Genomic DNA, 21,643 nt, shown 5'->3' with positions numbered 1-21,643 from the left:
TAAACCAATAGAAATTTTGACAAGTGTAATGTTTTTTGAAAATCCGACAAGTTATTTGAAAATGTTGGGGGACCAGTCCAAATTTTCCACTAAATCTTCTTCTAATAAAACAGTCTTGCCCGACGGTTTAATAATGTTTCATACCAGATCCCTTCAAATTCCAAATACTTGGGAAATTGTGCATTTAAACTCAATCTTCCAAGACGTATTTATGGTGAATTTATACCAAAGAGACCGTAATTTTGAAAACATTTAGAGACCCGTCCATATTTCTTCACTAAATCGATCTTATTCTCAAAAGCTGTCTTGCCAGACGGTTTATTAAGGTTTCATACTTGACCCCTACAAGTTTTAAACACATGAAAAAATGTGTCTTTCAACTTTGTCTTTCAAGACACATATTTGTTAAATTTGTACTAGGGGTCCATAATTTTGAAATATTGAGGGACCCGTCCATATTTCTTCACTAAATCTTATTCTTAAAAGTTGTCGTGCCAGACGGTTTATTAAGGTTTCCTGCCTGACCCCTACAAGTTTTAACACATAGAAAAATGTGTCTTTTAACTTTGTTTTTCAAGACACATATTTGTTAAATTTGTACTAAGGAGACGATATTTTAGTTAAATTCTTACGGGTTCATCCATATTTTACATTATATGTAGAACTTCTATGATAATCGTGAAATGTGTGTTACCTTAAACCGAGCTTCAATAAATTAATTAGCTTGGAATGGTTGATGTTTGAAGCAAGACTAAAATCTCCATGTTTACAGTTTATTGGAACATAATTATAGTTTCCATTACTTGTTTGCCAATTACCACATAACAAACAACATTATCAAATTCCATGGAAGATGAAGGTTTAGGACTTTAGGGTGGTATGAGCCGGATTATTTAGAAGATGAAGTAGGAATATGAAGATGAAAAATAATGTAAGTTATATTCATTGGACAATCATGTCGGAGTAGATGGAATTACATAAAATCTTGTCGGTGTAGACGGATTAGAAATAAATATCGTAGGTGTGGAGTAGATTTCAACTCATAAGAAATAAACTACTAGCCCGTCTCCTTGGTACAAATTCACTACAATTGCGCCTTGAAAGACTGAGTTTAAATGAACAATTTCCTAAGTTTTTGGAATTTGAAGGATCTGGTAGGAAGCATTATTAAACCGTCGGACAAGATGCTTTATTAGAAGAAGATTTAGTGGAAAATACGGACTGGTCTCCCAACATTTTCAAATAACTCGTCGGATTTTCAAAAACCATTACACTTGTCAAATTTCTATTGGATTTAAGATCTCGTCGGATCCCGTCGCCTCAGTCCAAAATTAGTGGGCTATTTTGGGAATATTTAGGGAGTTTAGGCTAGGGATGAACATGGTACCATAACAATACCGACAGATACCGGTCCCGAAAATACCGATCCCAAAAATCGGAAATTCTTGGTACCGGTACCGGCACCGTACCGATCCCGAAACTTATTACTTTGGTACAAATGCGATACCAACGGTACCAAATCGGTACCGATTTCGGTATCGATACCGGTACCGATTCTGCCCATCGCTAGTTTGGGCTATTTTCCCATTTCTCTCTCCTCAAAAGGGTTATTTTGAGAATTTTCCCAAATAAAGATCATATTAAATGATTTAACTATAGTTTTAACTAACCACATATACTACTCGTTGTGACAAAGACCATTATAATTTTGATAGCACACGTAACATACACATTTTCAAAAAGTTGCTTGACAACGATCCAATATTAGTAGATCCGCCACTGCATACACCGTCGTAGCTTCCTTAGAGTACATCTTTGCAAATATAGAATGAAAATTGCGTGTTAGAAAATTTCTCACGCTAACCACCATATTTATAGCTTTTAGATGATACTCGATGAGCAATTAAGAGAGCTTGCTAAAACCAAACTAAGATGCTTTTAACATTGTTTTACTTATCCTAAGAATATGAAGCGTCCTCTTTTTTAACCGAGTATCAAGGGTTGCCTAAATAGGTCGATTTGAACAAAAGCCATTCTTAGGCGGAGAGTTTAGCTTGAGCTACACCTATGTTAGAAGATGACAGTCTTAAGACGAGTGCAACTTCAACGAGAACCTGAATCTTGAGTGGAATAGAAGCACGTCACATAAGCATTGGAGCGTTTCATATTTCACACCTAAGCACATGTGTTATGATGGGGTTAAATGTGAGGTATAATGATAGAAAAAGATTGATGTAAAGATTGGATTATATATTATTTAATCTTTATAAAAGCTAAAGGCAAACCACCATCTCTCTCATGCTAGGTATCGGCCTCACTTATGCTCCTTTTGCGCCCTTCGACACACCTATGCAGCGGTGTTTCGCACCTAGTTTACTGACGTGACTAGGCACTGCGCTCTCGCACTTGCCACAATATATGGCTTAGACCTTTAGAATCTAAAGCTAAACCTAGACGAGTAATAAAAGTTGTCATAGGATAAATGGCATGTGACAACCAAACATTTATAGTCACGTTGCATTTTGGTCCAACATTTGCAAAGATTTAAATTTTGTTTCCAGGAATTCTTGAGAATAATTTCAATCATTAAACAGCTTATGTCATTCGTTGAGTGATTCTTTTTGTCAGTCATAAAAAATTCTCACTATTTTAGTGAAATAAGTTGTAAACGAACTGAATGTTTAACAAATTATTTAATGTCAAGTTTGTTGATTAATTTTTTGAAACAAGCACCATTTTTTAAAAAAATTCTTATTTTCTCTAATAAAAAAAACATTGTTCATCTATGAATTCCTTTAAATTTAACGACATTGTGAGCAAAAAAATGATTAAAATAATCCAAATTAGAGGCGGACAAATCGAGTTATTTTAAGAGACGGAACCAAGTAGGAACTGGTTTCGGGTTTCGTTAACAAAGGTTAAAATATGGGTAAGGTAGAAACCGATTTTAAATATATCAGGTTAGGTAGATAAGAGTTTTATGCCCACCTCAAATCCTAATATAATTTAAAACCTTGGGCCAGTTGGCCCACATATAAATCAAGCCCTACAGTGCACACTATATAACCATTTTCGTTTAGAAACTTGTTCACCACGTAACTGCGTGTAGTAGCCGACTCTGCTTCACCGTCACTGATCCAAACCCTAATATTCTGTAACAATCAAGGGTTTTATGAACTAATCGACTTGCATTTACATACTACCGGTGAACCCATATGTCTACCGATATGCTGTCGAACACCTCACGATTGATCACTCTAAAACCCACAAAAGTATCGGCAGATCGATCACACGCGTCTTATTATTACTCTCGAAACTCTTCATGCATCGTTGGCTCAAACCGTTTTCTTAACCGTCGTATACCTTCGATTGTTAATGCTGTTAAACCTGTATCTGCTCTTGTTAAGGTTAGGATTTGTTTGTTTATGTGTTGTACTGTTGTATTTAATTAGTTATCGGTTGTTAATGTGTGTTTTATATTGTTTAGGAAAGGTGTGGTCCAATAGGGAAGATGAGTTGGGGAAATTGCTTCGGTTTCGATCCGTTATGTGATGATCACAATAACAAGAATGATAAGGTTTGTCAAGTTGTTTTAGTAGCTTGATTTTGCATTGTGGATATACATAGGGCCATAGGTTTATTATTATTGCGTGAACAAAAAGAACAAACCTTTATAAACGTTTGCTTCTTACGAACAAATGTGAAAAACATATATACCCCCCACTCATGATTTGCACAGTGTAGGTTCTATAAATAATCGAATATTGTTTATATGTATTTTAGAATATTAGAAAGATCAATAAACATTACATGTCAACCGCCTGTTAATTTTATTAAGATTGGAAAATAAATGATCTATTTTGTTCTCGTAAAAAAAAGTGTTATGCCTAGAACTCTTCTATGCAGCGGCGGATCTAGAAGAAAATATCAGGGGTGTCCCGAAAAAAATTTTGGGCTTAGTTGCTTAGGGGTATCTAAATATATAAAACGAAGAAGAAAAAAATTGCACTGATTTACACTTTGCAAGAAAGTCGAGGGGTATCCTGGGATACACCTCATTGTATGCTAGATCTGCTTATGCTTCTGTGTATGCATATATTATTAATATTGCTCATTTTTTAATTTGATTTTCGTTTTGAAGTTAAAATGCCGTTGGAAGAAATCCGATGCTGTTGCAGATGTAAAAGAAGGTATGCATTATGCAAACTTTGGTTTGCTTACTGTAAATTAATTTATTATGTAATCTGTAAACAAGTTGTTTGGCTATCAAATTTAGAAGTTTGTGTAAGTCCAACAGTTGTTAATTAATATCATTTATACTTGTTCTACAACTCAATTTACAGAGAAACAGGTGAAAAGACCAAACACTAATGGAAGTTCAAGCCGAAAGCTTTATACAGTTGTGGTTGGAGCCTCCTTTTGTTTTGCAATAACCTTATGCTCTATTGGGCTTCAAAAGCTACCCAGTTCAAACTACATTGAGGTTCCATATTCACATTTAGTTGATGGCATACAAGAAGGAAGTGTCACACACGTTCAGTTTGTTGAAAATTCCCGTCAAATATACTTCAACAAGGAACTTCTAGAAGACCAGAATGTTCAAACTGCAGAGGCCGAGTCTGATTCTGGTTCACTAACAGCACAGTTGCAAGTGGCTATTAACAAGTACTTTCCACATTGGCAGTATCATACAAGAAATGTGGAAGATGATAAGTATGAGCTGTTTAGGTTGCTGAAAGATAAGGGGATTACATATGGATCTAACCGTGCGCTTCTCTCTGCGTCAACAAGGAATTTTTTGTTTGTTTTCTTTCAAGTGGCGCCGTTTTGGATCATGGTGATGCTTACTTTTTACCAGCTTAATCTTCAACATGACCTAGGGAAAATGACAAAGAAGAAACCGAGTAAGAAACAGTCGGTAGTAACGTTTGATGATGTTAAAGGCGTTGATGCTGCCAAGACTGAACTTTTAGAGGTAATATTGTTGTACTAATGTCTAAAACTAAGGGTGCTAAATGGTCGTGCTCGTGGGTTGGCGGGTTTTACCCGAACACGACCCATTTGATCTGCAAGTTTATAATTTTACATATTTTTATCAGAATACATGATTTTATATAAAACAATTACAATTTAAATTTAGTTTTAAAAGCTTATGCCGATATCTTTACAGCATTAGCTAAACGGTTAATTGTTTAGGCCCAAAAATGACCCAAATTCAAAAATCGTGTCAGATATGTGAATGCAAACACGATACATGTATTTGTGGGTTAACACTAACACAACCTGTTTGACCTAAAAGGTTTTTTGTATTATATTCGCATGTTAATACTTTAAATTTACATTTTTACATAAAGAATACTAATTTATATAAGACAATTATGGTTTACTTGAAAAACTTATTCTCAATTCCTTTCTAGTTTTAATTTTTGGCCTAAGATTTATTGCATAAAGCACATTTTAGAAAATAAAATAAAGAATAAATTGATATAATGGGTCAGCCCGTGAATACACTGGGTTGGCACCAACAAGACCCGTTTAGCTGAACGCATTTGCAGGTTTGACCTTAAACCGACACAAACCTGTTTATACAAAACCCAAAACAGCGATCCTGAAATAAGACCCGTTTTTCTAAACGAATTCACTGGTTCGACCCAAACCTGTTTATATCAAAGTATCAAACTCAAACCCACAAATTTTGTGTTAAGTCCTTGTCATGTCAGAAATTTATATCCTTATCCAAACCAACCAACTTTCTTACATTAGATTAAATTTTGACTTGATGAAACTTGAACTTTGACTTTTGTAGATTGTGTTGTGCATGAAAGGAGACAGCAAGTACATTAAACTTGGTGCCAAACCTCCTAAAGGTGTCTTGTTATCGGGCCCACCAGGAACTGGGAAAACATTATTGGCCCGTGCGGTAGCTGGAGAAGCGGGAATGTCGTTTTTTTCAATTTCTGGTAGTGAATTGGTGGAGGTTTTTGTGGGCCGAGGTGCTGCTAGAGTTAGAGATCTGTTTCGTGAGGCGAGAAAAAACTCGCCGTCAATTATCTTTATAGATGAGATAGATGCTGTGGGCGGTCAACGTGGCAGAACTTTAAATTGTGAACGGGATCAGACACTAAACCAGGTAACATCAAGTTCCATACTTTGACTTTTGTGGTCAAACGTCATGTTAATTCTAAGAAAAAATTACCAAATTGGCCCAATTGACCAAAAACATTACAAAATTGATCTTTGACTTTTTATTTTTTTTATCAAAGTAGAGTTTGATGTAATGATGCCGAAGTGGTGCATGAGTTGCTTATTTTACGCGCCAACGTGTCAATATTTTGTCATGTGGCAACTTTTAAAAACTTAATTTTTAATAGTTTAAACTTTTAGGATATTTTCTAAAATTTAGTTTTAAACATTCTTTAAAATCTTTTTGTTAATTTTATTTGATTTAGTAATGTTCTAATTTTAATCATCAACAGTTTTTAGTTTTAAAGTTGAAGTTTTAATGATGTTAAGTGTTTTGAAATTTCTTTTTACTAAAGATAAAAAATTAAAAATTTTAATTTTATTTTCTAATTTATCATAACAATATTTATTTTAAAATTCAGCGAAAGAAAGTAAAATAATTTTGCGCTGAGTTGGCACGTGATTTCTTAATCTGGCGCTGAGTTGCTGCAGAATTTGACAAAAAGGGACAAGCGTCAATGTGTTAATAGTCATACTGTTAATTTGTTTGTTGAAAACGTTTTTTTTTTCTTAACATTCATTAATTTTAATCGGGTGTGTGGCATTTTTTTAGCTTTTGACCGAAATGGATGGGTTTGAGAAAGAGGAAAGTGTGGTAGTTATAGCTGCTACCAATCGACCCGAAACACTGGACTCGGCTTTGATGAGACCGGGTCGGTTTTCAAGAAAAGTGCGTGTGGATGCACCAAATGAGAGAGGCAGACAAGACATTTTTGCCCTTTATATGAAAAATGTGCCGTTTGAGGATGATAAGGAAGAGATTTGCAAGGAGGTTGCATCGCTCACACCGGGCTTAGTAGGGGCTGATCTTGAAAATATTGTTCGGGAATCGGTTCTTCTTGCTGCTAGAAGAGGTTAAATCTAAAGTCTAAACTCGACCTGAACTATGTTAAATTAAATTATTAGTTTTGATAATATTAATGTTGTTTTTTCAGGTGGGGATGTTGTTACTGAAGATGATATATTTCAAGCTGTGGATAGAGCTAAAGGGAAAGTTTATGATCATGTGGCTGCGGGTAAACCGTTTCCATTTGGACCAGGGACTCGGGATCGTGCACCGGGTGGGTCTATGGGTTTTGGGATGGCGAATTGATGGAGTTGGGTTCATGTGTGTATAGTAAGTATAATGCATTTGTAGGATTTTTAAATTTGTTCTGTATTTGGAAGTTTTTATTTTGAGGTGTTTGATCTATAAACCATGATGATCAATTAAGGAAATAATTAGACGGATGTTGTTGGAGACATAATGTCTAGTTTGTCCTGCTTACAGAACAACACCAAAATACGGCTCTGCAATATGAATTATTTTGATACTTTTTTTTTAATATGGTTATAACAAGCTATTTTTATTTATTTTATTTTGTTTTGATTTATTATAACCTTTACCTGATTTGGGGGCGACGGTAATTGACGTATATGATTAAGATTACCTTAATTTTCTATACTTATTTGATGCAAACTGATAAATTGACATATGTAATCAATTTTCTATACACCAAAGATACTTCCAAGGCCAACTTTGTCATGTTTTAGTTCTGAGAATGCTCATTTCAACATTTTAGCTATCTCAAACTTCATAAAAGGTGTATAAGAAAAACAAGTTTGGCCATAGGACAAAGGAAAGTTGTCGCAGTTATAGGCATCAAACAAAAATGATGGATTAATACCGTTTTTAGTTTGATTGATGCTGAGTTGCTATTTTGGAAGAATATCATTCTTATTTTTAGATATGATTTGGACCCCTCGTTGGTAAATGAACCACCACAGACAACCTTAGTACATAGATATGGCATTAGGTCCATGGGTTAGTTTCGGACAATAAAATTGTTGTGGTCGTGCGTGGGAGTCTGACCACTTGATTGCAGTATTACACTAACAAAATAAAAACATAATGCTATATGTTGTGGTAGGGATGAAATAGACTACGTAAAATGGGCATTTTGAAAAAAAAAAAAATTGTGAAGTGAGTAACTAATTGAAATTAAAATTGGGCAAAGGAGATGGCGATGGAAGGGGCGACACCCCATGTGGTTCAATGCGTTATGGTGGTGGGCGCTAACGTTGCTGAAATGGCTTGTTTTGTGCCACTTTGACGGCACCACAACACATTGTCTAATTCTATATTTTTCTTTATCTTACCAATAATAAAACTACAGATGGATACATACCGTACAAGCTGGATTAAGGATGTGGTGGATGACTTGTATTCTGGTCCTTCTGGACAATGCATGGTACTATGTGGAGAACCCTAGTGGGTCCGGTATGGTGCCTCAATTTGCAATAGGTGATATGTGGTCTGGTCTGGTCTGGTCCACCTCTCACGTTATATAATCCAGTCATCTTTTATACATTTGGCTACAATGATTTTCATTTTTCAAATCATCGTGACACTCTTTTAATATTATAATACATTTAAATCCTTTATATAGACACTGTATCAATAATAATGCTTTTATTTATTTACCAACAAAACTTAGAAAGATTCCGAAGTATATGCACATATGAACATGTGTATATTAGATACTGGTTAATTTTACGAGTTTCATCTTCACTAATAATAAGGGCTTTCTTGGCGCACATTGCTTGTCGTAAATGCGTGCCATAAACAGATGACACATAAATGCCTATCATCTTTATTTATAACGGGGGCTTTCTTGACGTGTTTTTAAGTGTCATCTATATCCTATACTCTTTTATGAAACATATTATGCATCATTAAAGGTCTGTTTTTTAGTACTATACAACCAAAAATAGTCAGTTTTTTAAGTTTATATTTCCATTGGCTAATACCAAACCCATCCTTAAAAAATTAATGTTACTTAGAAGATTCTAATAAATAAATGTTGGATTGTTCACGCATTGGTCGGGTTTGTACATTTTTATATTGCAACTTGCAAGCTTGAATAAATAAATTTCTTATTTGATTTATAGATTGTGAGTTTATAAATTGTAGCGACATGGACATGTTCGTTAATAGACGGTTCAGATAAAACAAGTACAATATTCACAGCTATGATAGCAACTATGTAATAAAACGAAGATAATAAAAAATATATAGGTTGGTAAGATTGTAACTAAAATATATTATCTTGGATTTGTTGTAGCCTTATAAAGACACTGCCTACTTATGTACTCCCATTCATTTACACATCACTCCATCATGGCTTTGTCCCCACATTTTTCGACTTGTCCATATTTTTTTCTTTTATGTTATAAAACATACTATACGACTTATCTCTACCATATATAAAGTATAAAGAGTGAGTGAAGGACCTCTTAAATTTTAAAAGGTATAAATATGATTACCTTAAGTACAATTAACAATGTATATAATTTTGAAAATTTAGGTGTAAGATTGTCTTTGCAAACATACTATATGGTTATATAACTTAATTTCAAAAAAATAATTACAATAATAATGGTCCTTAAACATTAATTAATTTTTGTAAATTACTAAATACTTACACATTTACACCTTTTTCTATAACCAACTACCCCTACGATTTTTCAACAGTCATAACTTTTTTATACGTTAATATTTTAAAAAAATATATTACATCAAAAAAACAAGCATTTAATTCTCTTTAATTTGAGTATGGTATTGTTATACTTAGCAAGTTTACATATTACGTGATTATCAGTTGGGACCGGCAAAAATCAAGCGGGCTTGAGTCATATGTCAGACTGGATTATGGTCGAAACGGGTCGATACAAAAATATGGTTAGTTTGGTTCAAGTAGGGTTGGTACAGGTCCGATTTGATAGAGGTCAGATCATAGCAGGTTTCAGGTTAGAACGATGTCGGGTTGGAATGAGATTCGGATCAAACTAGGCCGGTTTAAAAAATATTTTATTTAGATTGTTGTATATCTCAGCTTTGCTTCTTTGTTTTCTCCACATGTTACATGTGTTAATGCATCAGTTAAGCAGATTACATTTTTACATATACCAGGACAATAAATATGTAATCAGGCCACGGAACGCACGTAACCTAACTAGTTATGCGCTCGGCAATATTTCTGTACGTAATCCGCTGCATCGCGCGGGTACCTGGCTAGCAACCATTAAAATATTAGAATTTCCAATCTAGCTAGCATTACGTTAATGTTACTTTCCCATTTTATTTGAGATTATAAAATTTTAAGTACATTTATTTGATCATAATGAAGCTATAACATCGTGATCAAACCATGAAAAGGTGTAAGCGAAACTCAACCAGTATATAGACAACAAAATGTTGCAAGTAAAGAGGTTTATGTTGATTAACTCCTTAATTTTGTGTTATGGATGCACTACAAGAAAACTGTTCTAACCCGACCACTCTTCTAATGTCGACCACATGCATGTGGTCAGTATAGGGTCTGGCCAGATTTCATTTCTGACCAACCCTTTACTGATCACATGTGGCCAGAATAGATTTAGCGGGAATTTTGGAGCCTGATCCGGCCACTTATGGTCGGAAAAAAAATATCTTCTATTTTGAATTTTTATCAATCCTTAACCGCACGAAAATGTTTTTGCAACATCTATACCGACCACATGTGGTTGGGATACGGTACCAAGAAAACAACGTGGATTAATTAGCCTTAACTAATTTACTTAATTTCTTGAGTACCAAACTTTATTTTATTAGATTCAAAAATCAATTTACCCATTTTTCCAATCAAAGGAAAAAGAAAACATAATGATGTGATTGATTCTGATGTCGATTGTTGAATCAAAGTATCTTACTTGAGGTTTCAGTAGATGGTTTCTGGAATTTTATACACGTTAGGTGAGCTTAGGGATGAGATCGGGACCGTACCCGTACTTAAAATCAATAAATCTTGGTACCCGTACTCGTACCTAACTTTTATGGTACGGGTACGGATACGAGTACATGTACTTTGGGTATGGTACTCGGTTTAGTACCTCTTTGTTGTTTTTATTTTTAAAAACTAGTTTGAGCCCCGTGTATTACACGGGTAATTGATGAAAAATTTAAACTTTAACCATTAAGTGAAATACATTTAACAAATTGATCATATATTGTTAATACAATTACAATTAACATTAAAATTACAGAAATTAGATAATTAAGATTACACAAATATGTTACAAATAAGTAAAAACTTCCTTTTAAACTACATTTGTGATTGTATAATTAGTAGGTATACATTGTTTATCAAAAATCAAAATCTTTAGTCCATGTCTGTTTGTAACTCTTAATAAGATAAAATATATGTCTGCTTATAACTCTTGATATAGCCACGTATAGCTGTCCGTGCGACAAAAAAGGTTCTCCAAATACATACCAACTCTAGATAAATGATAATACATCACATCCATGAAATTATTAAAAAAATATTCATACACATAAAATATCATAGATTTTAATCAATTAATATGATGTCATTTGATAACATCTACTCATGTTTATCCAAAAAAAACATGATTATCCCAGAAATTATATATCTACACTTTGATGTTATAATCATCTTTGGTAATCTTTAGAATTTGAAATTGATTGATCACGATAAATTTGTTGTCAAATTTTTAATTGATTTTATATTTTACAATTAAAAATTATATAATCAAGCAACATAAAAACCGAAAATTAAACTATAACAAAATAATTTGTTCATTACATATGAATGTAATTTCCAGAAAAATGACAAATACAATTAACCTTATAACCATGTTCAAATAATAGTGATTATTCCGAGTTAGAAGAATTTTAGAAGATTTAAAGTTGCATAAAGTGAATGTCGTGCTTTTTATATATAATAGTTGGGAGTATGACTGCAACTTTTACCCGTAACCTGAAGCCCAACCCAAGAAAACTGTACCCGAACCCAAACTAACCCGACCCGAGAAACTCGAACCCAAGAAAATACTAACCCGAACCTTAACCAAAGTAATTATTGGTTTCGGGTCAACAAAAATAAACTTTTAGTTTTTAAATAATATATATTTTTAGGTATTAAAAGCTAAGCCTTAGTCGCTGAGGTTATCAGGATTTAGTCCAAGTCGATTGTTCTCATTCCACATATAATGAATCGATTGTTTTTTTACATTATTTTGAATATAAACCATAATAACCAATTTAATTATGTACTAACCAACATGTAACACTAACATAACCTCAATTCGTTGTATTTGTATAAATATAAAATTAATAAGTTAATATAATATAGGAATTATGTAAATAATTGATGAAAACTATATTCTAGGTTTCAATATCCTTAATGATTTTTTGAAAACGAAAATAATGGAAGGGGATTGAAACAAATTTTTTGGTTTAAAATATCAAATGCTTTTAATTAAGTAAGTTATCTTATAAAGGCATATTAATTAAATATATTTGAATGTATAGAAAAAGTATAAATCAAGTCATAAAACATATGTTTCTAAAACATTTTGATCTGAGTTATGGAAGAAAATATTAAAAACTAAATATTGATCTTTTTATTCATAAAACCCTTTATACTACACATAAAAGTCATATAAATAGATGATAGATAATTCATAGAATTAATCGTTATACATATAGATTATAATTATACTATTCAACTTCAATGATTTAATGCTAAACACTAAGTTATATATATATATATATATATATATGTGTGTGTGTGTGTGTGTGTCTATATATATAGGGGAGTGTTATTCTAAAAAGAAGTAGTTTCCTAGGAAGACTACGAATAAATCTTAACCATTGGATCATGTTAATCAATGGTTGAGATTTAAAATTACAAAAACCGTCATTGTTTCCTAGAAATACTCTTTCACCACTATAATCGACATAGTTTCCTAGAATTGTTCTTTTACCATAGGTTGTAATGCCACATGTCAAAATTCTATTGGTTCTTACCATTCTCAGGAAACTCTTTATTTTTATTTGAACATTTTTCTATATATATATATGATAGGTATTCTCCATATTTGTAATATTTATACAAAATGTTTGTAGAAAATTAAGAAAATACACATTTCGTGAGTTCAACTGCATATGAGAAAATTTTAAATTCAAATTTGAAACCAATATTATATAAAAAATTATACACGGTTGTTTGAATCTCTACTTAAAAACAATTAAACAATTTGTTGTATACCATACAAATCCAAATTCTTCGTCAATAATGCACCTTTATTTTTTTTAAATTTGCAATTACTTGTGATTTTCAAATTTTATTCTAACAGGTCTACAACTTCAATATTGATATTTTCTTATTTCACCATTAATGCTAATGAATGAATCAGTTAGTATTTACATTTAATAAACATAAACTTGAATTCATATATTGAAATAACTTAAAAGATAAGGACCATATATGGAAATTTGTTATAAAAATGTGAGAAGGGCTATGAGCTTGACAAGTGGCAAAAGTTGTAGTCTTTTATTAGAATAGATAGATGGGAAAATTAAAGAAATATACATGTTTGACCAATATTTTACCAAAATAAACATGTCTATTTTAGCCTACATCTCTCCAATCATTGGTTTTTTGACCAATAAACAACAACACATCACCGAAGCCGGCTAAGCCTTAGCCACTACTTTATGGACACAGAATTTTATGAAAAGTAAACAGGTCTCACCTTTAACCAATAAAAATTCGACATGTGTCAAAGGCGGCTAAACTTAGCCAACATCTATGTTATTTAGCCGGCATCTTTGACTTTTAGCTGGCTTCGGGATACGTGTCTATTTAGTTAGCCGGCTCCAAATATTCATTCTTAGCCGGCTCCAACTCGGCTTGTAGGCTAACGCTTCACTTAGCCGCCTTCTTTTTTTCATTTAGCCGTCTAATTTTAGCCGCCAAAATTGAGTATTTTACCAACCTTATTAAATATTTAGCCGTCTTCTAAGCCGGCTAATTTACACCGGCTAAGAAGACGGCTAAATATTTAATAGAGTTGGTAAGGTTGGTAAAATATTCAATTTTGGCGGCTAAATTTACACCGGCTAAGAAGATGGCTAAGTGAAGCCGGCTAAATATTTAATAAGGTTGGTAAAATATTCAATTTTGGCGGTTAAAACTAGACGGCTAAATGAAAAAAAGAAGGCGGCTAAGTGAAGCCTTAGCCTACAAGCCGAGTTGGAACTGGCTAAGAAGGAATATTTGGAGCCGGCTAACTAAATAGACACGTATCTCAAAGCCGGCTAAGAGTCAAAGATGCCGGCTAAATAACCATAGATGTAGGCTAAGTTTAGCCGCCTTTGACATGTGTCGAATTTTTATTGGTTAAAGGTGGGACCCGTTTACTTTTCATAAAATTCCGTGTCCATAAAGTGGAGGCTAATGCTTAGCCGGCTTCGGTGATGTGTCAGTTGTTTATTGGTCAAAAAACCAATGATTGGAGAGATGTAGGCTAAAATAGACATGTCTATTTTGGTAAAATCTTGGTCAAACATGTCTATTTTTTGTAATTTTCCCATTTAAAAACCGCTACTAAACTGGTTATCGGTGACGGTACGGTACCGACAATCAATTATCTATAATACTGAAACCGTAATACCACAACCAAAACCGTAATACTGTAACCAAAACATAATACCAAAACTAAAAATGAAAGAAATCAATCATAATATAAAATCCATTCAAAAATAAGTAATGAATACCAAATACAAAGTATCCAAAAAATAATTATCATAATGTTAATTTTTTTTAATTTGGTTGGTTTAGTGTTGGTTGGATCGACAGTATGCACGATCCAAATCCATATTTTCGGAGCCGATATCTAATCAGCATAAACAGTTCCATCCAAACGATGGTATCGATTATATTATTACACAAAACAAGGGAAACGAGACCTGACAAACACAAATAAGTTACCATAAAAAAGGCGAACATTGGAATCACTGGCATAAAACATTTGTTATCATTTTTTCGCTGCTTCATCTTTGGTGATATTGAGATTCACATTTTTTTGGGCGTCTTGGTTGTCGAGCACGGCTTGTGCTTTCATGGCTTGCATCATCTGCTTCATTGTTTAAAACAAAATTAACTTATACAAATAAAGTCAACATTCGTTTATTCTTCGCTAATTATCTTTTCATTTTCCCTTTTCTTATTCTTTGTTTATTGTTTCCTTAATTTCTATAGAAAAACAAGAGAGAAAGCTATTACATGTTATTAAATGATATACACAACTACACATACATGAAAAAAAAATATACGAATACAAAATATATGAATATACACATATATATTGAGAATGAACTTAGTCAACTAATATATATTATGTTTTGAAAATCCTGTTTGAAAGCTAAGTTATGAGTGTTGGAAACCTAATAAAAGCTCTCACGTATTCTAAATGGGTACCAGTACCCGTAATACCTGTACTTGTACCCGAAAGTACATGTACCTATAATCAATAAATTTGAGTACTCATACCCGTACCCAATAGACACGTACAAGTACATGTACGGGTACAAATATGAGTACTAAACAGATACTGGTACGGGTATTCGGGAATAAAATATCATCCTAGGCGAGCTATACTTGTGTGAAACTAAGCACCGTTAGTCTCATCCTTTTAAGAGGAATTGATATGAGAGTAAATATTTGTGTGTAAAAGAGCGGTAGTGTCATTACAAGTTGGATGATACGTTTAAACCTAATTTTCTCTTGATTGTTGAGTATTTATACTCATGTTCGGAACATGTTGCGGGGTAGCAAATGTCCATGATGTTGTCCCGGGTTAGATGGAGTAAATGTCGGAACATGACATGGTCTCACCCATGGAGGTATCGGGTGTTAAACGGGCAAAAGATTCATGGTGGGTCAAAGCGTGGCCTAGATAGTCGGGGCAAGTCAAATTGCAAATGAAATTGTCAACACCCCATCTTAGACATTGGTTTTCCAGCATCTGTGGTCTATATTCAATCAGTACACCATATTATGAAGCTTGTGAGAACTGAGAAGAGTAGTTACTAGAGCTAGACATTGATTTAAGGGAAAAATGTCATATGAGATGGTGATGGTCTAGTAATTTCAACATATTTGAATTTATATACGTGCAACATTATTTATATATTTGTAAGAAAATAAATATAATGTAAATAAAAAATAGAAAAAATAAAAATTTAAAAATAGTCACATTATAATAAAATATTAAAGTTTTTTTTACCCATTTTATTTATTTAATAGAAGTTTTCATATAATTAGATGCTTTCTTTAATTTTAAATAAACCCTAATGTTTTATGTTTTACTAACCAATTAAAATTGCGTGTTAAATGAAATTAACTTTATTTCAGTTGGACGCACATGAAACTCAAAATGCAAGATGCACGAGTAGCATTTACTTCTTATGTGATAAGGCACTCAAATGTTATACTAACGTATACAAGTATATAAGTTCAAGCTAATATGCTTTTAAACACTAAAATACAATTACAAACTCTTTCCATTTCCATCAATACCCATTCTTCTAAAGGCATATAGTTATGGAAATTAGACTATCAAATTTCAAAAGATCATGTTTAAAACGATTTAACCAAAACAAATGAAGGGTATGTGTTTGCTTTTAATACGTCTCCCCAATAAAGTCTCATAAGAACAAAAATACTTCATACAACAACCCGATCCGTACACGGGTCTTGTCATCGGATCCGTCTTTGACCCGTTAACATTTCTTGCCTATAAATACCTTTCACATAACCTCAAAAACATTCACCAGAAATAATATTATCTTGTGCCAAGAAACATCTTTCTATATTATTTGTTTCCTGCTTATAACTTAAACTGATATTCTTGCCATATCATGGCAATGATAAACAAGAACATGCCCAACAAACTACTCAAATCTATAGTCCACCGCGTACAAAGAACCACCTTTAACGCGGCCACCACCGCAACTGCAACCGCAACAGATAATAATACTAATGGTGACAAAATATTCGAACTTGAGGACACCAAGAGCCTGTTCTCATCAGTTCCAACGGGAAAACTGATGCATTCAGCAGCCATATTAACCGTCACCGCAGTGGAGCCGGCGGTGGATTTAAGCCTTTGGGTTATGAATTCACGGTTGATGGAGGTGGGGTTGTTCCGACATGCAGTGATGGGTATGATTAAACATACGGCCTATAGTCATTTTGTGGCTGGTGGTGATACTGTTGAGACGGGTCGGACTGTTAGGCGGCTGTGGGATTCGGGGTTGAGAGGAATGTTGGATTATGGGCTGGAGCATGCTATTGATAATGAGTCTTGTGATAATGCTACTCAACAGTTGATTAAAACTGCTGAATCTGCTCAATCTCTTCCTCTTTCTTCTGTAAGTTAATATAAAGAGAGAATCAAGAAAATGTACATTTTCAATTTAACCAAGAAAATTAACAAAATTTTTATTGACCTTTTAAAATTATTAATCAACTAGACAAGTGTCTCTTCGCGCAACGGATTTCAATCTAGCGCAACACATTGGATCCTTTGACGCAGCATGTTCAAAATGACGTAGCAGATTCGATCATTTTGGAATTAGAAAAATGGTTTGTTTGTTTTCTTATTTATAAATTCAAATGTGGTTTGGGAGAAAAAAATGTGGCACATGAGATTTTCATTGATGGTTTAATTCGTCAATGACCGGTGACACATCTCCTCCTTTTATTGGTAGAAACTAAAAGTATAATAGTCGAACAAATATTTTTGTAATTTCAAAAAAGTCATATTTATTTTGTTAATTTCTCATGACAAAATGTATATTTTGGACATTTCGTGATTTACAACAAATTCACCTAAAAGATGATCATTGTGTTTGAGTTTTATGTTATTCAAACAACCCAGATCTGATTTAATCTAAATCTATGCAAAAAACAGGTAACTTTTGTGGTTGTTAAGGTTACCGCAATCTGTCCAGTGTATTTACTCAAGAGGATGAGTGATCTTCTTCGATGGGAGTACAAGAATCCATCATTCAAGCTACCATGGAAGAAGCAAACTTTGCCAACACTATCTGAAAACAGCCCATTTTATCATACACTACAACAGCCTGCTAATTTGACAGCTGAGGAAGAACATGATCTTGAGTTAGCTCACCAAAGACTACAAACCATTTGTGAAAAAAGCTTTGAAGGCAATGTACTTATTGTTATTGATGCTGAGGACACTTCGATCCAGCCCGCTATCGATTACATGACGTATTGGGCTTCTGTTAAGTACAACGAGGCCCAAAGACCGATGATTTATGGCACCATTCAAGCCTACTTGAAGGACGCTGGTGAGAGGATGTGTTTGACCAAAAGGGCAGCTGATAAAATGGGCTTGCCTGTTGGGTTTAAGTTGGTTCGCGGGGCTTATATGTCGAGTGAACGAAAGTTGGCTCGTTCACTCGGCGTGGAGTCTCCTATTCATAATACCATCAATGATACACATGATTGTTTCAATGGTTGTGCTACATTCATGCTTGATGAGGTTTCTAATTGCGCGGGTGGACTTATTCTTGCCACCCACAATCTTGATTCAGGTAAAAGCGTAAAACATTTTGATCTTTTTACTCATTTGGTACCATCATATATGGGTTGTTTTTCCTTGATCATTTTTTAAGTGAAAAGGTATAAAAAGATTCAAGCTTTTTGATCTTTAATGCATGCCAATGAGTATTTCAATCTTAATGTGAAAAAAATTCAAAACATTCAAGATTTTTGGTACTTCATATGGGATGTTTTTCATGATATTTCCAAGTGAAAAAGGTACCAAAAGATTCAAGATTTTGATCTAAGTCAATATAAAATAACAGGAAAATTGGTGGCACAAAAGGCGCGCGAATATGGAATAACTAAAGATAGTAAGAAGCTCGAGTTTGCTTCACTCTATGGCATGGCGGACGCGATGACTTTTGGTTTGAGGAATGCAGGCTTTAATGTTAGCAAGTATTTGCCATTTGGGCCTGTCGATCAAATCATGCCTTATCTTCTACGACGAGCGGAAGAGAATAAAGGGTTGCTGTCTTCTTCTAATCTTGACAGGCAACTCACGATGTAAGTAACCCTGAAAGGGTGTGCACACTTGTAGTTTATGTATTAAAACTTGTTCTTGAATGCTTAATAATTTGATGATTGTTTCATGGTGTTCTTTAACAGGAAAGAATTGAAGAGGAGAACCAAAGCATATTTCGGCCAAGGCCTAACCGAAAGCGAAAACCAATTGATCAAACAAGAAGCTAACTCCATGACAAACTAAGCAATTTATATCGACATAAACGTGTATATATTTGGATGGAGCCACTTTTTGCTGTCACAAGTTAACATATATATAGGGGCAAAAGTTTTTTTTTCCTCTTTAATAAGAACTTGAAGTGAATTCATGTTTTCCCTTTGTTAATCTTTTGGAATTTTGAGTTCATTTGGTGTTCAAGGACAGTTGAGATGGTTTAGCCATAATATTTGGAAATAGTTTTTTTTTTTCTGAAACTTGGAAATAATTTATTAGTAACCTTTGGTTAGAATTTATGTCAATATAATCAAATGTCGTTGGGTAAAATGGTTTGATGATTTAGGTTTATTTTAAGAAAATTAAAAGCATAAACATATTACAATCATTTTATAAAAGAAAACGGGGGAGAAAGAGATGATTCATTCAAGAGAAATAAGAGCAACAAACAAATACATTACCGATTACACTCATTGATAGAATTAGTAAAGAGATGCAATATGGTCGATAAACCACTCCTCTCTATTGTTATCACATATGAAGTATTTACATATAATCTTCTACGATAAGATAAGAGCAACCTTAAATGCAATATGGTCGATAAACCGCTCCTTTTATGGGATTCCTTATGTTTCATAAGCCATAAGTCACAACCTTGTAATTTATGAAACTTTTTCACTCATACGTTAAGCAATCTTAAACACTCTTTCAACTTTTCAATAAGTTATAAAGAGACAAATTAAAATAAGGAATCCCAAACACCCTCTAAACATATGACAATAATAAGTCTATTACTCATAAACATGCGACTTCCAATTCAGTTTTGAGATTGGTGCTTTGATGGTCTAGTGAAAAATACAAAGCCTCTTAAACGTTCAAAAGTTATTTATTCAAGCTTCAAAAGTAAAAGAAAATTTTGTTTTAAGGAATATAATATCTATATCTTTTTTGAAGCACATCATCCACCACCCATTGCACCAACTCTATTTATTTTTCTATATCTTTTCTCTTATGTTTATGCTCTTTTACATGTTGCAGTTCCAATCCAAACTTAAGAATGCTGTAACGCATTTCTCAAATAATTGTTTATTGCACTTTTTTCTCTTATGTTTATGCTCATTCACCTACATTTATTGCAATGTTACACATTTCCCAAATAATTGTTTTAAGCCAACTTATTAATGTTTGTCTACCTAATGTTTAGAGACTATTCTTCTGACCACCCTATGAAAGTCTATTCCGGAGACGATTGCTCATGTTTTCATCTCATGTTTATTCCTAAGGTTAGGGATTCCAAATGTTAATAAATGTGTCACTTTTGGTGGCATCTTAGATTTTTACCAACCCTTAAAAACACAAATTTCTTTTCAAGACTACATCATTTTTAGAGCATCCTTTTATCTTCACATCATCACCCTTTTTAGATTTATATTTATCATCAAACTGTTTTATATATAATAAACTATTTTTTTCATCATTGTATATAAACGATAGAATATATTTATAAATTACAAATTACATAAATTATAAAACTATAACATTAAATAAATTAACTACATAAAGGCTATGAAAAATTGATAAAATAGTTATATGTAAACATTATAAATAAGTTTAATATGTATTATAAATATATTATTTTGTTATTTTTATCATAATACTTATGTATATGATATATATATTTATCATGCAATACATTTATTATATTAACTAAACTATACTTAAATATAATAATATGTTCTTATCCTCACTAGCCTAACTAAATTTGATATACAAAGGCTAGCTTCAATTTAAGCTTGAGCTCAACTCCTATAATATAGGCGGCTTGGTTTAGACGTTTGACAAACTGATCCGAGTTAGCTCATGACTCGTGAGTGTTTCTACCTTTTTACGCCCCTAGCTAGAAACAACTGAGACCATTGTGTTAGTAACCAATATAAGTTGTAAATCAAATGGTAGTGGTACGTAGTCACGTCAACTTGCACAAGTTGGTTGCATCATAAACTAATACCATGATTGTAACTGGCCCATTGAAATATGGGCTCAAACAAAAGGACGCATATTCTTGATAACTTCAATTTGTTGTGGGCCTACTGCAAGTCTTTTGTTTTTATAGTCATAAATCATTTTTGTACGTGAATAAACGTGTTGTGTACTTGTGGATCTCCATTGTCATCTAATTTAGATAGGATGAATCTTTACTTGATAAAGAATGGGTATAATCATATAAATCTTACGATTATATGATCTACTTTAGTAATGATGT

At 33.1% G+C, this 21,643-nt stretch overlaps 2 protein-coding genes across 2 annotated transcripts; both read left to right on the top strand.

The window, feature by feature from the left end:
• The first annotated feature begins 3,083 nt into the window (after positions 1 to 3,083).
• Positions 3,084 to 7,504, top strand: LOC143595871 (putative inactive ATP-dependent zinc metalloprotease FTSHI 3, chloroplastic). Its single transcript, XM_077074791.1, has 7 exons — positions 3,084 to 3,407; positions 3,488 to 3,577; positions 4,142 to 4,190; positions 4,344 to 4,975; positions 5,807 to 6,130; positions 6,797 to 7,097; positions 7,179 to 7,504. The coding sequence occupies exons 1-7, from the start codon at positions 3,216 to 3,218 to the stop codon at positions 7,334 to 7,336; spliced, it is 1,746 nt and encodes a 581-aa protein (XP_076930906.1). The 5' UTR covers positions 3,084 to 3,215; the 3' UTR covers positions 7,337 to 7,504.
• A 9,324-nt stretch (positions 7,505 to 16,828) lies between these two features.
• LOC143595863 (proline dehydrogenase 2, mitochondrial-like) lies at positions 16,829 to 19,807 on the top strand. Its single transcript, XM_077074782.1, has 4 exons — positions 16,829 to 17,506; positions 18,049 to 18,694; positions 18,968 to 19,208; positions 19,311 to 19,807. The coding sequence occupies exons 1-4, from the start codon at positions 16,994 to 16,996 to the stop codon at positions 19,408 to 19,410; spliced, it is 1,500 nt and encodes a 499-aa protein (XP_076930897.1). The 5' UTR covers positions 16,829 to 16,993; the 3' UTR covers positions 19,411 to 19,807.
• Positions 19,808 to 21,643: the final 1,836 nt, after the last annotated feature.

Source organism: Bidens hawaiensis, unplaced genomic scaffold, assembly GCF_021521415.1.
Source record: "Bidens hawaiensis isolate Kalapana, Puna unplaced genomic scaffold, B.hawaiensis_p1.1 tig00001721_1, whole genome shotgun sequence".
Lineage (NCBI taxonomy): Eukaryota > Viridiplantae > Streptophyta > Magnoliopsida > Asterales > Asteraceae > Bidens > Bidens hawaiensis.
This window is presented reverse-complemented; position numbering and strand designations above follow the sequence as displayed.

Bases quoted from the DNA above. Each gene is read 5' to 3' on its own strand.
- LOC143595863 (XM_077074782.1), top strand. From the start codon at position 16,994: ATGGCAATGATAAACAAGAACATGCCCAACAAACTACTCAAATCTATA. The intron at 18,695-18,967 runs GTAAAAGCGTAA...ATAAAATAACAG, and splicing joins CACCCACAATCTTGATTCAG to GAAAATTGGTGGCACAAAAG. The intron at 19,209-19,310 runs GTAAGTAACCCT...GTTCTTTAACAG, and splicing joins CTTGACAGGCAACTCACGAT to GAAAGAATTGAAGAGGAGAA.
- LOC143595871 (XM_077074791.1), top strand. From the start codon at position 3,216: ATGTCTACCGATATGCTGTCGAACACCTCACGATTGATCACTCTAAAA. The intron at 3,408-3,487 runs GTTAGGATTTGT...TATATTGTTTAG, and splicing joins CTGTATCTGCTCTTGTTAAG to GAAAGGTGTGGTCCAATAGG. The intron at 6,131-6,796 runs GTAACATCAAGT...GCATTTTTTTAG, and splicing joins GGGATCAGACACTAAACCAG to CTTTTGACCGAAATGGATGG.